The sequence below is a fragment of the Pseudophryne corroboree genome, chromosome 4 (assembly GCF_028390025.1).
Source record: "Pseudophryne corroboree isolate aPseCor3 chromosome 4, aPseCor3.hap2, whole genome shotgun sequence".
Classification (NCBI taxonomy): Eukaryota; Metazoa; Chordata; class Amphibia; order Anura; family Myobatrachidae; genus Pseudophryne; species Pseudophryne corroboree.
In genome coordinates this window covers 850,236,256-850,257,752 of record NC_086447.1, presented here as the reverse complement: position 1 = coordinate 850,257,752, position 21,497 = coordinate 850,236,256, and the positions used below count along the sequence as shown (strand labels likewise).

General features: G+C 48.7%; 1 protein-coding gene across 1 annotated transcript in view; it reads right to left on the bottom strand.

Annotated features, from left to right (window-relative positions):
• The window catches only part of ASB3 (ankyrin repeat and SOCS box containing 3), a 404,212-nt gene that overhangs the window by 345,586 nt on the left and 37,129 nt on the right, over positions 1 to 21,497 (bottom strand). Inside the window, exon 3 of the mRNA XM_063918655.1 lies at positions 185 to 343. Coding sequence (XP_063774725.1) covers positions 185 to 343 — 159 coding nt within the window. The remainder of the gene's footprint in view (positions 1 to 184; positions 344 to 21,497) is intronic.

Here is a 21,497-nt window from a genome sequence, read left to right as displayed (position 1 = left end):
ACTGTTATGTTGACAGGTTAGTAATTAGTATTAAATAAAGGGAAGTCCTACCCAAAACGTTCATGACGTGCTAGGTGCACACATTGCTCATTATTATTGGCGAAACGTTGCATTATTCTCTTCCGACGTACTGAACATTTTCCTTATAAAAAACGTTGGAATTCTATGTTCTTAAATCTCTTACCTAAGAATAGCGGTGTTGTTAGGTCGTTAGTGACCTCGTTGGGATTGGCGCCGGCTCGCAGAAGGATCTCGGAGCAGGGGGCGCCGCCAGACTTTGCAGCAAGATGCAGAGCAGATTCACCTTCAAATGTTTTGGATTTTACGTATGACCTGGACCTGGCTGTTGGGGGTGGGAAATCATACTGTTAGTAAGGTGTAAAAGTAAATGCGTAGCAGACACAAGGACATTTCCCAGCACTACTAACCATTTCATAGGAAGAGCAGACATTTATCTTTAAGTATGGAGATAACAGTAACAAAGAGGCACTGACTTGGTCGAGACAATGAAATGTTTTCTGAGCTCCTGAGAGAGACAGCTGAAGAGTGTGGAACTATAATTGCAGTCGCAGAGTGTGCTTTCAGATAATAGCAATAACTAAGTAACACTTTATGTGACAATATCACAATGATTAACTGCTCAGGACTTATCTGTCTCACACTCTCCTCCAGCATATGGTGATGTCTGGAAATCTCACTTCTCCAGACGCTTATCCTGCATCTCTCAGATAGGAGCAAGTCACGTGCTGTGTATTTGTTCCTTTATTGCATACACTCTAACTCTACTCTCATTTAGCCACTGTGCTTGTTTAGTGGAATATGTAGAGATGGATGCAGTATAACGTATTTGCTACAGGATTCTGGGGAAGGAATGCTAGTGTCAGCTGGTGGGAGGTTTGTAGCAGGTGTAGTACTCACAGTGGACCAGACGACAATGGAACCCAAAACACTCCCAGCACTGGGGGTTTTACGTCTGATTCCCAATAAGGCTCTGTCTTTGCAGAATTTGTCTATTTGAGCGGGTGTGGTATGTTAGATAGACTAGTCTTAGGTCGACCACTATTGGTTGATAGTAAGTAGGACGACATGGGTTCTAGGTCGACAGGGACGCTAGGTCGACATGAAAAAAGGTCGACATGAGTTTTTTTTAAAAAAAAATTAGTGTTGTTTTCTTTGTAGAGTGACCGGGAACCCCAATTAGTGCACCGTGTCCCCTCGCATGCTGCGGGCAAGGTGCCTCACTCCGCTACCGCTGCACTCAGCACAGGTTACCGTTCCCAATTGTAGTCCACGTGGATTGTAAAGTATGAAAAAAATAGGATTTTAGTACCAACCGGTAAATCCTTTTCTCCTAGTCCGTAGAGGATGCTGGGGACTCAAAAAATGACCATGGGGGTATAGACGGGATCCGCAGGAGCTTGGGTACACTGAAAAGACTTAAACTGGGTGTGAACTGACTCCTCCCTCTATGCCCCTCCTCCAGACCCCAGTTATAGGAACTGTGCCCAGGAGAGACGGACATTTCGAGGAAAGGATTTCTGTTTAACTAAGGGCTACAAACATACCAGCTCACACCACAAACACACCGTACAACCGGAGTAACAGTAAACCAGATAACAGTATGAATTAACAACAGCAACAAGCTGAAAACAATAAATACACAACCCGTGTATAAACTAATTTAACCAGCAAGAATACACTGCAAGAACAGTCCGCACCGGGACGGGCGCCCAGCATCCTCTACGGGCTAGGAGAAAAGGATTTACCGGTAGGTACTAAAATCCTATTTTCTCTTACGTCCTAGAGCAGGGGTGGCCAGACTTTTGGAGTCGGTGATCTACTGTGAAAGCTAAAAAGCTTTTGTGATCTACCTAGGAGGAATAATAGCGCGCGCCACAGGCGCGCGCGCAAAAAAAGGGGCGTGGCATAACAAAAAGTGGGCGTGCTATAACTAAAAATGGGCGTGGTATAACAAAAAAAAAGGGACGTAGCCTTGCTGCGCAGAGTGTAATGACTACCTCACGCAAAATAACACATTGGCCCCCACAGGTAAAAACCTCAAACACATATGCCCCCAGTGCCAGATACACATGCCCCCACAGTGCCAGATATGCCCCCACAGTGCCAGATACACATGCCCCCACAGTGCCATGTGCCCACAGTGCCAGATATGCCCCCACAGTGCCATGTGCCCGCAGAGCCAGATATGCCCAGTGCCACATATGACCCCACAGTGCCAGATATGCCCCCACACTGCCAGATACAGATATGCCCCCACAGTGCCATGTGCCCACAGAGCCAGATATGCCCAGTGCCACATATGACCCCACAGTGCCAGATACAGATATGCCCCCACAGCGCCAGATTACAGATATGCCCCCACAGTGCCAGATATGCCCCCACAGTGCCATGTGCCCGCAGTGCCAGATATTCCCCCAGTGCCACACATGACCCCACAGTGCCAGACATGCCCCCACAGTGTCATGTGCCCGCAGAGACAGATATGCCCCCAGTGCCACACACGACCCCACAGTGCCAGACATGCCCCCACAGTGCCAGATATGCCCCCAGTGCCAGATATGCCCCCACAGTGCCATGTGCCCGCAGAGCCAGATATTCCCCCAGTGCCACACATGACCCCACAGTGCCAGACATGCCCCCACAGTACCAGATATGCCCCCACAGTGCCATGTGCCCGCAGAGCCAGATATGCCCCCAGTGCCACACATGACCCCACAGTGCCAGACATGCCCCACAGTGCCAGATATGCCCCCAGTGCCAGATATGCCCCCACAGTGCCATGTGCCCGCAGAGCCAGATATTCCCCCAGTGCCACACATGACCCCACAGTGCCAGACATGCCCCCACAGTGCCATGTGCCCGCAGAGCCAGATATGCCCCCAGTGCCACACATGACCCCACAGTGCCAGACATGCCCCACAGTGCCAGATATGCCCCCAGTGCCAGATATGCCCCCACAGTGCCATGTGCCCGCAGAGCCAGATATTCCCCCAGTGCCACACATGACCCCACAGTGCCAGACATGCCCCCACAGTGCCATGTGCCCGCAGAGCCAGATATGCCCCCAGTGCCACACATGACCCCACAGTGCCAGACATGCCCCACAGTGCCAGATATGCCCCCAGTGCCATATATGCCCCCACAGTGCCATGTGCCCGCAGAGCCAGATATTCCCCCAGTGCCACACATGACCCCACAGTGCCACACATGCCCCCACAGTGCCATGTGCCCGCAGAGCCGGATATGCCCCCAGTGCCAAACATGACCCCACAGTGCCAGACATGCCCCACAGTGCCAGATATGCCCCACAGTGCCAGATATGCCCCCACAGTGCCATGTGCCCGCAGAGACAGATATTCCCCCAGTGCCACACATGACCCCACAGTGCCAGACATGCCCCCACAGTGCCATGTGCCCACAGAGCCAGATATGCCCCCAGTGCCACACATGACCCCGCAGTGCCAGACATGCCCCAGTGCCAGATATGCCCCCAGTGCCAGATATGCCCCCACAGTGCTATGTGCCCGCAGAGCCAGATATTCCCCCAGTGCCACACATGACCCCACAGTGCCAGACATGCCCCACAGTGCCAGATATGCCCCCAGTGCCAGATATGCCCCCACAGTGCCATGTGCCCGCAGAGCCAGATATGCCCCCAGTGCCACACATGACCCCACAGTGCCAGACATGCCCCACAGTGCCAGATATGCCCCAACAGTACCAGATATGCCCCCACAGTGCCATGTGTCTGCAGAGCCAGATATTCCCCCAGTGCCAGACATGTATAGATTATAGAACAGCTCACCGTTGGTGTGTGGTGAGCGCAGCGCGCGCCTCTCCTGCCTGCTGCTCCCGTTCTGCCTCCTCAGTCTGACGGCAGCGTGTATGGCTCAAATCAGGTGCCGGTCCGCGAGCTCTCATTGGCTAACGAACCGGCACCTGATTTGAGCTATACACTCGGCCGTCAGACTGTGAGGAGACAGAGCGGGAGCGGAGGGCAGGAGAGGCGCGGCTTCGGGTGGCTGGGCGGCGTATCGCGATCGACTGGTCGCATGTCCGCGATCGACCAGTCGATCGCGATCGACTGTTTGGCCACCACTGTCCTAGAGGATGCTGGGGACTCCAAAAGGACCATGGAGTTTATACCAAAGCTCCAGACCGGGCGGGAGAGTGCGGACGACTCTGCAGCACCGACTGAGCAAACGCAAGGTCCTCATCAGCCAGGGTATCAAACTTATAGAACTTAGCAAAAGTGTTTGACCCCGACCAAGTAGCTGCTCGGCAAAACTGTAAAGCCGAGACGCCTCGGGCAGCCGCCCAAGTTGAGCCCACTTTTCTGGTAGTATGGGCTTTTACTGACTTCGGCACTGGTAGCCCGGCCGAAGAATGAGCCTGCTGAATCGTACTACAAATCCAGCGTGCAATAGTCTGTTTTGAAGTAGGATGACCAATCTTGTTGGAAGCATACAGGACAAACAGCGCCTCAGTTTTCCTGGAAACAGCCATTCTGGTGATGTATATCTTCAAAGCTCTCACCACATCCAGAGACTTTGGAACCGCCACAGCATCCGTAGCCACCGGCACCACAATAGGTTGATTAAAGTGAAATGAAGAAACCACCTTCGGCAGAAATTGGTGACGAGTCCTCAATTCCGCCCTATCCGAATGAAAAATCAAGTACGGGCTCTTATGAGATAAGGCCGCCAACTCTGACACTCGTCTAGCAGACGCCAGTGCCAACAGCATGACTACCTTCCAAGTGAGAAATTTCAACTCAACCTTACGCAAAGGTTCAAACCAGGAAGACATAAGAAACTGTAAGACCACATCAAGATCCCATGGAGCTACAGGAGGCCCAAACGGAGGATTGATATGCATTACTCCCTTCACAAAAGTCTGCACCTCTGGGAGGATAGCTAATTCTTTTTGAAAGAAAATAGACAAAGCCGAAATCTGCACCTTGATGGAGCCTAATTTCAGGCCTGCATCTACCCCTGCCTGCAAAAAGTGGAGAAAGCGACCCAGGTGAAAATCTTCCGCAGGAACCATTTTAGACTCACACCAGGCCACATACTTTCTCCAAATACGGTGATAATGTTTCGCCGTAACCTCCTTCCTAGCCTTAATGAGAGTGGGAATGACCTCCCCGGGAATACCCTTACGAGCTAAGATCTGGCGCTCAACTTCCATGCCGTCAAATGTAGCCGCGGTAAGTCTGGAAACACGCATGGACCCTGCAACAACAGGTCCTCTCTTAGAGGAAGTGGCCAAGGATCTTCCACCAGTAATTCCTGAAGATCCGGGTACCAGGCCCTTCTTGGCCAATCTGGAACGACGAGAATCGCTTGAACCCTTGCTCGTCGAATGATCCCCAGTACCTTTGGAATGAGAGGAAGTGGAGGGAACACATACACCGACTGGAACACCCACGGAGACACCAGGGCGTCCACTGCACTGGCTTGGGGGTCCCTTGACCTGGAACAATACCTCGGGAGCTTCTTGTTGAGACAAGACGCCATCATGTCTATCAACGGAATTCCCCAACACATCGTCACCTCTGCAAATGCCTCTTGGTGAAGAGCCCACTCTCCCGGATGGAGATCGTGTCTGCTGAGGAAATCTGCTTCCCAGTTGTCCACTCCCGGCAGGAAGACTGCTGACAAGGCGCTCACGTGTTGCTCCGCCCAGCGAAGGATTCTTGTGGCCTCCGCCATTGCTGCTCTGCTCCTTGTTCCGCCTTGACGGTTTATATGTGCCACCGCTGTGATATTGTCTGACTGTACCAGGACAGGTCGACCCTGAAGAAGGCTTCTTGCTTGTAGCAGGCCGTTGTAAATGGCTCTTAACTCGAGAACATTTATGTGGAGACACGCTTCCTGGAGCGACCATTTCCCCTGGAAGTTTCTTCCTTGGGTGACTGTGCCCCAGCCCCGGAGACTTGCATCTGTTGTCAGAAGCACCCAATCTTGGATACCGAACCGGCGTACCCCTAGGAGGTGAGAACCTTGTAGCCACCACAGGAGAGAAATTCTGGCTCTGGAAGATAGACTTATCTTCCGGTGCAAGTGCAGGTGAGACCCGGACCATTTGCTCAGCAAGTCCCACTGAAACACCCGGGCATGAAACCTGCCAAACGGAATGGCTTCGTACGCCGCAACCATTTTTCCCACTACCCGAGTACAGTGATGGATTGACACACTCGTCGGCCTCAGAAGTTCCCTGACCATCGTCTGCAGTTCCAGAGCTTTTTATTCTGGAAGAAATACTTTCCGTAATTCCGTGTCCAGAATCATGCCCAGAAAAGGCAGCCGAGTGGTCGGAATCAACTGAAATTTTGGCAAATTTAGCACCCAACCGTGCTGTCGCAGAACCGACAGCGACAAATTTACACTTCTCAGCAAGCGTTCCTTGGACCTCGCCTTTATCAGGAGATCGTCCAAGTACGGGATAATTGTAACCCCTTGCTTGCGCAGGAGAACCATCATTTCTGCCATGACCTTGGTGAAAATCCTCAGGGCCGTGGAAAGCCCAAACGGCAACGTCTGAAATTGGTAATGAGAATCCTGTACCGCAAACCTGAGGAAGGCCTAATGCGCAGGATATATCGGGACGTGTAAGTAGGCATCCTTTATGTCGACTGACGCCATAAAATCCCCCCCTTCCAGGCTGGCAATCACAGCTCGAAGAGATTCCATCTTGAACTTGAACACTTTCAAGTATGGATTGAGGGATTTTAGATTCAGAATCGGTCTGACCGAACCGTCCGGTTTCGGTACAACAAAGAGGCTCGAGTAGAACCCCATCCCCCGTTGGGACGGGGGAACGGGAACAATGACCCTCTGATGACATAATTTTTGTATCGCTGCCAGCACCACCTCCCTGTCCGGAAGAGACACTGGTAAGGCCGAAATGAAAAACCGGTGAGGGGGCACCTCCCAAAACTCCAGCTTGTATCCCTGAGACACAATCTCTAGGACCCAAGGATCCAGGTCTGATTGAACCCAGACCTGACTGAAGATTCGCAGACAGCGACACCAGTCCGGACTCCCCCAGAGAAGCCCCAGCGTCATGCGGTGGACTTGGTAGAGGCAGGGGAGGACTTTTGGTCCTGGGCGCCTGACACGGCAGGCGACTTCCTTCCCTTTCCTCTACCCTTTGATGCGAGGAAGGACGAACCTTTTCCACGCCTGTATTTATTGGGACGAAAGGACTGCATCTGCTGATGTGGTGCCTTTTTGTGTTGTGTGGGAACATAGGGAAGAAAAGAGGACTTACCCGCAGTCGCGGTAGAGACCAGGTCCGCCAGGCCGTCCCCAAACAAGACAGTACCTTTGAAGGGTAAAGCTTCCATAGCCCTCTTGGAGTCGGCATCAGCATTCCATTGATGTATCCACAACGCCCTCCTGGCCGATATGGCCATGGCATTGGCTCTTGATCCCAAGAGACAAACATCCCTCGCCGCATCCTTCAGGTAATCTGCAGCGTCCTTGATATAACCAAGAGTCAAAAGAACATTATCTTTATCAAGTTTATCCATATCATTAGCTAAATTCTCAGCCCATTTAGCAATAGCACTACTCACCCATACCGACGCGACAGCAGGTCTGAGCAATGCACCCGTATTAGCGAAAACGGACTTCAGAGACGTCTCCAGCTTGCGATCCGCCGGATCCTTGAGAGCTGCCGCGTCAGGAGACGGAAGCGCCACTTTCTTAGACAAACGAGATAGAGCTTTGTCAACATTTAGAGACGACTCCCATTTTTCCCTATCATCAGAGGGGAAAGGATACGCCATGTAAATCCTCTTGGGAATCTGCCACCTCTTGTCCGGCGACTCCCAAGCCTTTTCACAAAGAGTATTCATTTCATGAGAGGGGGGAAACTTTACCTCAGGTTTTTTTCCCTTGAACAAGCAAATCCTTGTTTCCTGTACCGCAGGTTCATCAGAAATGCGTAAAACCTCCTTTATAGCCACAATCATGTACTGAATACTCTTAACTAATCGCGGATGTAAAGCAGCCTCAGTGAAATCGACCTCGGAATCAGAGTCCGTGTCGGTATCAGTATCTACCACTTGATTAAATGGCCGCTTTTGCGACCCCGATGTGGTCTGCACCTGAGACAAAGCCTCCTCCATGGACTTTTTCCACACCTGTGTCTGTGACTCCGACTTATCCAACCTCTTTGATAAAGAAGCTACATTCGTATTAATCGTACTAAGCAATGCGAGTAAATCAGGTGTCGGCTGCGCCGACAGGCCCAAATCTAGCCCCGCATCCGCTCCCCCAATAACCTCCTCCGGTGAATAACATTCAGCCTCAGACATGCCAACACGTAGTACCGACACACAGATACACACAGAACGTCTCAGTTAGGTGACAGGCCCACAATGAAGCCCAGATAGAGGACACAGAGGGAGTATGCCAGCTCACACCCCAGCGCCCATATATCCCGTCAAAAGATATATGTACCCAGCGCTGCTTAAATAATAATAAAATGCACCACACTGCGGCCCCCCCCCCCCCTCCCGATTAGCTCCCCGTTACTTGTGAGGAGATGTGGAGGTCCCGGGCAGCGTCTCCTTCAGCCGCGTGTTGAAGGAGAAGATGGCGCTGTGAGCCGCGCGATGAAGCTCCGCCCCTTCCCGGCGGGCTTCAGCGCGCCAAATTTGAAAAAGTAAAAATGCCGGCGGGGGTCTGTGAAGCGGTGCCGCGGCACCGAAAAGGCTTCTGCCGGCCTCAGACCTCAGTAACATGCTGCCCAGCGCCCTGTACCTTGTGAGTGCTCGTCAGTGATAATGTGTGGGAACATGGAGCGCAGCGTCACCGCTGCGCTGTACCTCCATTACTGAAGTCTTCTGCCGTCCTGAAGTCTTCTGCCTTCTGCATACTCACCCGACTTCTTTCTTCTGGCTTCTGTGAGGGGGTGACGGTGTGGCTCCGGGAACAAGCAGCTAGGCGCACCAAGTGATCGAACCCTCTGGAGCTAATGGTGTCCAGTAGACGAGAAGCAGAACCCTTGAACTAAGAAGAAGTAGGTCTGCTTCTCTCCCCTCAGTCCCACGATGCAGGGAGCCTGTAGCCAGCAGGTCTCCCTGAAAATAAAAAACCTAACAAAAGTATTTTCTAGAGAAACTCAGGAGAGCTCCCCTAGTGAGTGTCCAGTCAGTCCTGGGCACAAAGTCTAACTGGTGTCTGGAGGAGGGGCATAGAGGGAGGAGCCAGTTCACACCCAGTTTAAGTCTTTTCAGTGTGCCCAAGCTCCTGCGGATCCCGTCTATACCCCCATGGTCCTTTTGGAGTCCCCAGCATCCTCTAGGACGTAAGAGAAAGGTCATAAAATGTAAAAAAAAATGTGAAAAACTCATGTCGACCTTTTTCCATGTCGACCTAGTATGTGTCGACCTAGTGACCCTGTCGACTTAATGCATAAACCAATAGTGGTCAACCTAATGACTGTCGACCAAATGACCGTAAGCCGTCACAGCATGCGCAAAAAAACAATCCACAGGTTACCGTTCCCAATTGTAGTTCACGTGGATCATAAAGTATGAAAAAGTTCAAAAAATATAAAAAAAAATAAAAAATGTGAAAAACTCATGTTGACTTTTTCTCATGTCGACCTAGTACATGTCGACCTACTTACTGTCGACCAATATTGGTCGACCTAGACATTGTCGACCTAAGTCTTGTCGACCTAGAGACCAGACCCCATTTGAGCTTCCAATAACTTTCTCTGGTTTCCTCCCACAAAGTCCAAAAACATGCCGGTAAATATACTGGCTTCTGATAAACATGTACCCTAGTGTGGGTGTGTTTGGTACAAATATAGGGTTCTTCAGCGCAGTCTCCTGACTATAGGGAAACTGCGCATGCACAGGAGCATTTCTGCGTATGTGCAGAATGTGTCCTGCGATCACATCGCAGTATTGCAAATGTCTCTGCCTGATTGACAGGGAGTGGCGAGGCCAAGGACTGGGTCGCGAGTCGCAGTTTCCTTGGCCTTGCAAGCCACCCTGTGACATCCAGCCTGAGTAAGCTAAGGCTTACTCAGCTGGCAGTCAGCTAGGAACATGGCGGGCACGATGCTGATCCCAGGATGTGACGCGGTCGCAGCGCTGGGATCACAAATGCAGCAAGAAGGTGTTTAACAACGCCTACTGCATCTACATTACTATAGATTGCATTTGCACAGCTGCCTTGGATTTAAGGCACCCGCTGTCAGAGGCAGCAAAGCAGCCCCAAACATAACCAAGCCTCCTCCATTTGTCACAGTAGGTTTGGCGTTCTTTCCTTTTACAAAAACTATAAAACTCCTCGCGCTAATATAATTAATTTGAGGCAACAGGACATGAACATACTCAATACATTAGTTCCTTTATGGTATTTTTTAATATCTATGAAATCAATCATATAAAACACCAAAAAAATATCACAAAATTGACTTAAATAATATGCGCATATATAAAAAAAAACCAATAAAAATAAAATAATAATTATAATATTAATTGAGCATAAGAGGTGGATCATATATCTATATTACTATAATTGACCACAGTGGACTAATCCAATATTTGTAAAGGTGCTGATGTCCTTAGTTTATTATATTCCTGAATAGGACAGTCCCGTTAGATATGCTTAAAAATCTCTTGAATTAGATATCATGTAGTGTAGTATGGATAGAATTTTTTTACCAGTTAATGGAATTATCCATATGCTCGCAGAAAGAGATATTCTTCACTTATGGGAGATATATCCTGGATCCTGGAGGATAAAGTCGAACACCCGGGGCTCGGTGCACCGTAAGCACCTGTTGAATACTATGGCTCCCGTTTTCCAACCACCGCAAGTGGCATCCTCCGTCTCCCACTAGAATGACTCCGGTGAGCAATGCACACACCTTTTTGGCTTTAGGGAAAAGAACAGTCCGGTTCCTGGAGCTCAGCGCACCACGGGCGCCTGTCAGCTGAGTATGCCCCCGTCCTCAAGCCGCCGCATATATCGTCCTCCCTTCTCCCGACTGTCAGCCTCAAACGACAGCAATGCACATCAACAGGGACCAACAAAGGTTGTCAACTGGGTCACAATAGGGCACTTTCTCTGACGCGTTTCGCTTCCAATTGAAGCTTCCTCATAGACTCTATAGACTCTATGAGGAAGCTTCAATTGGAAGCGAAATGCGTCAGAGAAAGTGCCCTATTGTGACCCAGTTGACAACTTTTGTTGGTCCCTGTTGATGTGCATTGCTGTCGTTTGAGGCTGACAGTCGGGAGAAGGGAGGACGCTATATGCGGCGGCTTGAGGACGGGAGCATACTCAGCTGACAGGCGCCTGCGGTGCGCTGAGCTCCAGGAGCCGGACTGTTCTTTTCCCTAAAGCCAAAAAGGTGTGTGCATTGCTCACCGGAGTCATTCTAGTGGGAGACAGAGGACGCCACTTGCGGTGGTTGGAAAACGGGAGCCATAGTATTCAACAGGTGCTTACGGTGCACCGAGCCCCGGGTGTTCGACTTTATCCTCCTGGATCCAGGATATATCTCCCATAAGTGAAGAATATCTCTTTCTGCGAGCATATGGATAATTCCATTAACTGGTAAAAAAAATTCTATCCATACTACACTACACTACATGATATCTAATTCAAGAGATTTTTAAGCATATCTAACGGGACTGTCCTATTCAGGAATATAATAAACTAAGGACATCAGCACCTTTACAAATATTGGATTAGTCCACTGTGGTCAATTATAGTAATATAGATATATGATCCACCTCTTATGCTCAATTAATATTATAATTATTATTTTATTTTTATTGGTTTTTTTTTATATATGCGCATATTAATTAAGTCAATTTTGTGATGTTTTTTTTGTGTTTTATATGATTGATTTCATAGATATTAAAAAATACCATAAAGGAACTAATGTATTGAGTATGTTCATGTCCTGTTGCCTCAAATTAATTATATTAGCGCAAGGAGTTTTATAGTTTTTGCAAAGTTCACATCTGGTTTATATCAGGTGGGATTGTGTTGGCTATATCCACAAGCCAATTTACCTTCGCTGCTCTGCAGAGTATATGGGTTCTTATTAAAAATAAGAATTTACTTACCGATAATTCTATTTCTCGGAGTCCGTAGTGGATGCTGGGGTTCCTGAAAGGACCATGGGGAATAGCGGCTCCGCAGGAGACAGGGCACAAAAGTAAAGCTTTCCGATCAGGTGGTGTGCACTGGCTCCTCCCCCTATGACCCTCCTCCAGACTCCAGTTAGATACTGTGCCCGGACGAGCGTACACAATAAGGGAGGAATTTTGAATCCCGGGTAAGACTCATACCAGCCACACCAATCACACTGTACAACCTGTGATCTGAACCCAGTTAACAGTATGATAACAGGGGAGCCTCTGAAAAGATGGCTCACAATAACACTAACCCGATTTAGTTAGCAATAACTATGTACAAGTATTGCAGATAATCCGCACTTGGGATGGGCGCCCAGCATCCACTACGGACTCCGAGAAATAGAATTATCGGTAAGTAAATTCTTATTTTCTCTATCGTCCTAGTGGATGCTGGGGTTCCTGAAAGGACCATGGGGATTATACCAAAGCTCCCAAACGGGCGGGAGAGTGCGGATGACTCTGCAGCACCGAATGAGAGAACTCCAGGTCCTCTTTTGCCAGGGTATCAAATTTGTAGAATTTTACAAACGTGTTCTCCCCTGACCACGTAGCTGCTCGGCAGAGTTGTAATGCCGAGACCCCTCGGGCAGCCGCCCAAGATGAGCCCACCTTCCTTGTGGAATGGGCATTTACATATTTTTTTGCTGTGGCAAGCCTGCCACAGAATGTGCAAGCTGAATTGTACTACAAATCCAACGAGCAATAGTCTGCTTAGAAGCAGGAGCACCCAGCTTGTTGGGTGCACACAGGATAAACAGCAAGTCAGATTTCCTGACTCCAGCCGACCTGGAAACTATATTTTCAGGGCCCTGACAACATCCAGCAACTTGGAGTCCTCCAAGTCCCTAGTAGCCGCAGGTACCACAATAAGCTGGTTCAGGTGAAACGCTGACACCACCTTAGGGAGAAACTGGGGACGAGTCCACAGCTTTGCTCTGTCCGAATGGACAATCAGATATGGCTTTATGAGATAAAGCCGCCAATTCTGACACTCGCCTGGCCGAGGCCAGGACCAACAGCATGGTCACTTTCCATGTGAGATATATCAAATCCACAGATTTGAGTTGTTTAAACCAATGTGATTTTAGGAATCCCAAACTACGTTGAGATCGCCCAGTGCCACTGGAGACATCAAAAGGGGGTTGTATATGCAGTACTCCCTTAACAACTTCTGGACTTCAGGAACTGAAGCCAATTTCTTTCTGGAAGAAAATCGACCGGTCGAAATTTGAACCTTAATGGACCCCAATTTGAGACCCATATACACTCCTGTTTGCAGGAAATGTAGGAATTAACCTAGTTGAAATTCTTCCGTGGAGCCTTCCTGGCCTCACACCATGGAACATATTTTCACCTAAGCGGTGATAATGTTGTGCGGTCACCTCCTTCCTGGCTCTGACCAGGGTAGGGATGACCTCTTCCGGAATGCCTTTTTCCCTTAGGATCCGGCGTTCACCCGCCCTGGCGTCAACGCAGCTGCGGTAAGTCATGGAACAGACATGATTCTTGCTGAATCAAGATCCTTTCTAGTATCTCTTGAAGTTCCGGGTACCAAGTTCTTCTTGGCCAAACCGGAGCCACGAGTATAGTTCTTACTCCTCTCCTTCCTATCATTCTCCATACACTGGGTATGAAAGGCAGAGGAGGGAACACATACACCGACTGGTACACCCACGGTGTTACCAGAGCGTCCCAGCTATTGCCTGAGGGTCTCTAGACCTGGCGCTTCATGTGAGACGCCATCATAACCACCTTTGGTCTTTCCCAACGGTTTACAAACATGTGGACTCTTCCAGATGAAGTTCCCACTTTTTCGGGTGGAATTCATTCATGCTGAGGAAATCTTCCTAGTTGTCCACTCCCGGAATGAACACTGCTGACAGTGTTATCACATGATCTTTCGCCCAGCGAAGAATCCTTGCTGTCATTGCCCTCCTGCTTCTTGTGCCGCCCCGTCTGTTTACGTGGGCGACTGCCATGATGATGTCCTACTGGATCAGCACCGGTTGACTTTGAAGCAGAGTTCTTCCTAGGCTCAGAGCATCGTAAATTGCCCTTAGCTCCAGTATATTCATGTGGAGAGAAATCTCCAGACTTGACCACACTTCCTTGGAAATTTCTTCCCTGTGTGACTGTTCCCCAGCCTCTCAGGCTGGCATCCGTGGTCACCAGAACACAGTCCTGAATGCTGAATGTGCTGCCCTCTAGAAGATGAGCACTCTGCAGCCCCCACAGAAGAGACACCCTTGTCCTTGGAGACAGGGTTATCCGCTGATGCATCTGAAGATGCGATCCGGACCATTCGTCCAGCAAATCCCCCTGAAAAGTTTTTGCGTGAGATCTGCCGAATGGAATCGCTTCGTAAGAAGCCACCATTTTTCCCAGGACTCCTGTGCATTGATGCACTGATACTTGGCCTGGTTTTAGGAGGTTTCTGACTAGGTCGGATAACTCCCTGGCTTTCCCCTCCAGGAGAAATACCTCTTTCTGGACTATGCCCAGAATCATTCCTAGGAACAGCAGACGTATCATCGGAAAACAGCTGCGATTTTTGGAATATTTAGAATCCACTCGTGCTGTCGTAGAACTACTTTAGATAGTTCTTTTCCGACCTCCAACTGTTCTCTGGAAACTTGCCCCTTTCAGGATATCGTCCAAGTAAGGGATAATTAAGATGCCTTTCTTCTTTTAAGAATCATCTTTTCGGCCATTACCTTGGTAAAGGCCCGGGGTGCCGTGGATAATTCAACGGCAGCGTCTGAAACTGATATTGACAGTTCTGTATCACGAACCAGAGGTACCCTTGTTGAGAAGGGCAAATTTGGACATGGAGGTAATCCTTGATGTCCAGGGACACCATATAGTCCCCTTTTTTCCGGTTCTCTATCACTGCTTTGAGTGACTCCATCTTGATTTGAACCTTTTTATATAAGTGTTCAAAGATTTCAGATTTAGACTATGTCTCACCAAGCCGTCTGGCTTCAGTACCACAATATAGTGTGGAAGACTAATACCCTTTTCCTTGTTGTAGGAGGGGTACTTTGATTATCACCTGCTGGAAATACAGCTTGTGAATTTTTTCCAATACTGCCTCCCTGTCGGAGGGAGCCGTTGGTAAAGCAGGCTTCAGGAACCTGCGAGGAAAAAATGTCTCGACTCTCCAATCTGTACCCCTGGGATAATACTTGTACGATCTAGGGGTCAACTTGCGAGTGATCCCACTGCGCGCTGAGACTCTTGAGACTACCCCCCCACTGGTGGAGGGCTTCTTTTCCTGGGAAGGGGCTGTCTGCTGCAGTCTACTTCCCTTTCCTCTATGTCTGGGCAGATATGACTGGCCTTTTGCCCGCTTGCCCACATGGGAACGGAAGGATTGAGGCTGAAAAGACAGTGTCTTTTTCTGCTGAGATGTAACTTGGGGTAAAAAGGTTGGATTTCCCAGCTGTAGCCGTGGCCCCCAGGTCCGATGGACCGACCCCAAATAACTCCTTCCCTTTATACGGCAATACTTCCACGTGCCGTATGGGATCTGTATCACCTGACCACTGTCGTGTCCATGACATCTTCTGGGAGATATGGACAACGCACTTATCTTGATGCCAGAGTGCAAATATCCCTCTGTGCATCTCGCATACATATATATAGAATGCATCCTATTAAATGCTCTATATCAATAAAATATTTTTAGTCAGGGAATTCGACCAAGCCAACCCAGCACTGCATCTCCAGGCTGATGGCGATCGCTGGTCGCAGTATAACCACCGTATGTGTGTATATACTTTTTAGGATATTTTTCCAGCTGCTTATCAGCTGGCTCCTTGAGGGCGGCCGTATCTGGAGACGGTAACGCCACTTGATAAGCGTGTGAGCGCCTTTTCCACCCTAAGGGGTGTTTCCCAACGCGCCCTAACTTCTGGCGGGAAAGGGTATAACGCCAATATTTGCTATCGGGGTAAACCCACGCATCATCACACACTTCATTTTATTTTATCTGATTCAGGAAAAACTACAGGTAGTTTTTTCACTCCCACATAATACCCTTTTTTGTGGTACTTGTAGTATCAGAAATATGTAACACCTCCTTCATTGCCCTTAACGTGTGGCCCTAATGAGGAATACGTTTGTTTATTCACCGTCGACACTGGATTCAGTGTCCGTGTCTGTGTCTGTGTCGACCGACTGAGGTAAATAGGCGTTTTTTTAAAAAAACCCTGACGGTGTTTCTGAGACGCCTGGACCGGTACTAATTGTTTGTCGGCCGTCTCATGTCGTCAACCGACCTTGCAGCGTGTTGACATTCTCACGTAATTCCCTAAATAAGCCATCCATTCCGGTGTCGACTCCCTAGAGAGTGACATCACCCTTACAGGCAATTTCTCCGCCTCCTCCAACATCGTCCTCATACATGTCGACACACACGTACCGACACACAGCACACACACCTGGAATGCTCTGACAGAGGACAGGACCCCACTAGCCCTTTGGAGAGACAGAGGGAGAGTTTGCCAGCACACACCAAAAAAACGCTATAATTACATAGGGACAACCTTATATAAGTGTTTCTCCCTAATAGCATCTTTATATATATATATTTATATCGCCAATTAGTGCCCCCCCTCTCTGTTTAAACCCTGTTTCTGTAGTGCAGTGCAGGGGAGAGCCTGGGAGCCTTCTCTCCAGCCTTTCTGTGAGAGAAAATGGCGCTGTGTGCTGAGGAGATAGGCCCCGCCCCTTTTCCGGCGGGCTCGTCTCCCGCTCTTTAGTGAAGTTTGGCAGGGGTTAAATATCTCCATATAGCCTCTGGGGGCTATATGTGAGGTATTTTTAGCCAGTATATAGGTTTACATTTGCCTCCCAGGGCGCCCCCCCCCAGCGCCCTGCACCCTCAGTGACTGTGTGTGAAGTGTGCTGAGAGGAAAATGGCGCACAGCTGCAGTGCTGTGCGCTACCTTTAGAAGACTGAGGAGTCTTCAGCCGCCGATTCTGGACCTCTTCTTACTTCAGCATCTGCAAGGGGGCCGGCGGCGCGGCTCCGGTGACCATCCAGGCTGTACCTGTGATCGTCCCTCTGGAGCTGATGTCCAGTAGCCAAGAAGCCAATCCATCCTGCACGCAGGTGAGTTCACTTCTTCTCCCCTCTGTCCCTCGTTGCAGTGATCCTGTTGCCAGCAGGACTCACTGTAAAATAACAAACCTAAGCTAAACTTTCTCTAAGCAGCTCTTTAGGAGAGCCACCTAGATTGCACCCTTCTCGGCCGGGCACAAAAATCTAACTGGAGTCTGGAGGAGGGTCATAGGGGGAGGAGCCAGTGCACACCACCTGATCGGAAAGCTTTACTTTTGTGCCCTGTCTCCTGCGGAGCCGCTATTCCCCATGGTCCTTTCAGGAACCCCAGCATCCACTAGGACGATAGAGAAATATATATATTAATTTTTACAATCAAATTGCTTGTGTATATGCGAGGTAGGTGTGTATGTGGATGCATGCACCTATCCGCAGTTATACACACATTTTTATACATATAGTGATTAGCGCCAGACACTATTAGTGGTTCTTTCCTTTTACAGCTGATTTTTTTTTATCTGCGCACATACAGCTATGGGCTGTATTCAGCTTCAGTTGCAATTTTGCAAAATTGCAAACCGATCTACTGACAACTGCACATGCGCTGTGCCCACATTGCGCGTACACAAAGGCCAAAATGCAAACACAATGGTCTTATAGCCTTTACATTTAACATACTAGTCTATCATTTTCTTTCTGCTCTACTCAGACAACTCTCTCCTTTGCTTCCTCTGGTCTATGTTGAGTGTGGTGCACATGATGATACCAAACAACAGAGTGACTACTTTGCTCCAATAGGACGAATGACTGATTAGAAGATTGAAGACATGTGTGATCCTTATTCAAGAAAGCAATTTGTTTCAAATATCCTATTGGTTATTATATTTCTAAGTGGTACCAACAAATCTGTCCAGACCAATTGAGAATTTCTTTGTAGAATAAGCAATAATTTATATGTATTCAAAGTCTTTTTGCTTCATTCTATCATGACATACAGTAGAAAGGCATGCAGGTATACATGAGTCAATGGGCCTAATTCAGACCTGATCGTAGCAGCAAATTTGTGAGCAGATAGGCAAAAATAGGATTTTAATACCTACCGGTAAATCCTTTTCTCTTAGTCCGTAGAGGATGCTGGGGACACTTCAAGAACCATGGGGTATAGACGGGATCCGCAGGAGACATGGGCACTCCTCCAGACTCCAGTTTAAGGAACTGTGCCCAGGGAGACGGACATTTCGAGGAAAGAATTTATTGTTAAACCACGGTGAGCATCTCAAGCATGCCGCAGAACGTGGCATTCCACAGAACACAAGCCAACGGCATAAAGAATTCGCAGCAATATGCTGACAAAAATCGTAACACAACCTGTGTGTAACCACAACCAATAACTGCAGATACAGTACGCACTGGGACGGGCTCCCAGCATCCTCTACGGACTAAGAGAAAAGGATTTACCGGTAGGTATTAAAATCCTAGGATGCTGGGCGCCCGTCCCAGTGCGGGCTGTATCTGCAGTTGGTTATGGTTGCAATCATGTTGAGTTCAGTACAGTCAGTCTGTGGCTGATGTTGGTCATGCCGTTGCATGCGTTGTTGTTGAATGCCATGTTGTATGGCGTGTTTGAGGTGTGAGCTGGTATGTATCTCACCTTAGTTTTAAAAATAAATTACATAAATCCTTTTCCTCGAAATGTCCGTCTCCCTGGGCACAGTTCCTTAAACTGGAGTCTGGAGGAGGGGCATAGAGGGAGGAACCAGTTCACACCCCTTTTAAAGTCTTAAAGTGCCCATGTCTCCTGCGGATCCCGTCTATACCCCATGGTTCTTGAAGCATCCCCAGCATCCTCTACGGACTAAGAGAAAAGGATTTACCGGTAGGTATTAAAATCCTATTTTCTCATACGTCCTAGAGGATGCTGGGGACACTTCAAGAACCATGGGGTTTATACCAAAGCTCTAGAACGGGCGGGAGAGTGCGGATGACTCTGTAGCAGCACCTATTGACCAAACATGAGGTCCTCAGCGGCCAGGGTATCAAACTTGCAAAACATTTAAAAAGTGCTTGAACCCGACCAAACCGCAGCTGGGCCAAGTTGTAATGCCGAGAACCCCTGGGCAGCAGCCCAGGACAAGCCCACCTTTCTAGTAGAATGGGCCTTCACTGATTTCGGTAACGGCAATCCAGCCGTGGAATGAGCATGCTGAATCGCACTACAGATCCAGCGCGCAATGGTCTGCTTGGAAGCAGGACACCCAATGTTGTTGGGACATACAGGACACACAGAGCCTCTGTTTCCCTAATCCGAGCTGTCCAGGCGACATAACTTTTAAAGCTCTAACCACATCCAGAGACTTTGACTCAGCGAATCAGTAGCCACAGGCACCTCAATAGGTCGGTTCCTGTAGAAAGAGGACAACCCCTTCGGCAGAAAACGCTGACGTGTCCTCAATTCAGTTCTATCTTCATGGAAGATCAAATAAGGGCTCTTGTGAGATAAGGCACCCAACTCAGACACCCGCCTAGCAGATGCAAAGGCCAACAGGATGACCACTTTTCAAGTGAGAAACAGCAACTTCACCTTCTGTAAAGGTTCAAACCCACGTGATTGAAGGAACTGCAACACCACATTATGAACCCAAGGTGCCATTGGAGGCACAAATGGAAGGTAGATGCGCAACACACCTTTCAAGAAAGACTGAACTTCCGGAAAGGAAGCCAATAGTTTTTTTAAAGAAAATTGGCAATGCAGAAAACTGGACCTTAATGGAGTCCAATTACATGCTTCATTCCCTCCAGCCCGTAGGAAATGGAGAAACACCCTAACTGAAAATTCTGCCGTTGAAGCTTTCTTGAATTTACGCCAAGACACATATTTTCACCAAAGACGGTGGTAACGTCTAGACGTTACTCCTTTCCTGGCCTGAATAAGAGTGGGGATGTCTCCCTTGGAAATACCCTTTCGGGCTAGAATCCGGCGCTCAACAGTCATGCCATCAAACGTAGCCACGGTAAATCCAGGTACACGCACGGCACCTACTGTAGTAGGTCCTCGCGAAGAGGAAGAGGTCCAGGATCCTCTTTTTTCTTTTCTTTTTTAAATAATCAGGGCACCAAGCCCTCCTTGGCCAGTCTAGGCCATGAAATTTTGCCCGAAAGCTCGTTCTTCCTATGATCCCGAGAACTTTTGGGAACAGTGAAAGTGGAGGGAATACATACACTGACCGGAATAGCCACTGGGTCACCAGTGCATCTAATGCTATTGTCCGAGGGTCTTTTGACCAGGAACAATATTTCTGAAGCTTCTCGTTGAGACAAGGGGGTATATTTACAAAGATTCGTGTTTTGGCCGTTTTGAAGGGTGTTTGAACTCGAATGGTATCGGGTGCATTTTACTGCAACTTTTTGAATCCTGATACGATCATTCACTAAGCTGCCGAGTTTTGCACAATCGTTTTTTCCGATGTCGATGTGATTCGTAATATCAGGCAGTGTTTTACGGGAGTGATGAGTAAAACACTGCCTGACAAAACACAAGGATTCCCGGCCGGATCTGTGAGATCCGTGCAGGGATTCATTGTGTACCTTAAAAAGTTGATTAAAGTCTTAAAAAATCTGAAAAAAATTGCGTGGGGTTCCCTCCTAAGCACAACCAGCCTCGGGCTCTTTGAGGCGGTCCTGGTTGAAAAAATATGGGGGGAAAAATTACAGGGGTTCCCCCATATTTAATATTTAATATTTAATCAACCAGCACCGGGCTCTGCGCCTGGTCCTAGTTCCAAAAATACGGGGGACAAAAAGCGTAGGGGTCCCCCGTATTTTTGAAACCAGCACCGGGCTCCACTAGCCAGGTACATAATGCCACAGCCGGGGGACACTTTTATACTGGTCCCTGCGGCCCTGGCATTACATACCCAACTAGAGCGCCTATGCGCTCCATTGTAGCCAATGGATTGACCGAAAGTAACCTCACCGCTGAAGTAGAGATTCAGATTTTTAGGTTCAGGATCGGTCAGACCGAGCCGTCCGGTTTCGGAACTACAAAGAGGCTTGAATAAACCCCTCCCTTTGTTGTGACCCAGGCACCAGGACTATGTCCTGGTCCTGACATAAAATGTGAATTACCGTTATAAGTGCTTCTCTCTCTGAAAGAGACGTTGGCAAGGTCAATTTTAAAAATCGGCATGGGGAAACGTCTTGAAACCCCAGTTTGTATTCCTGGGACACTGT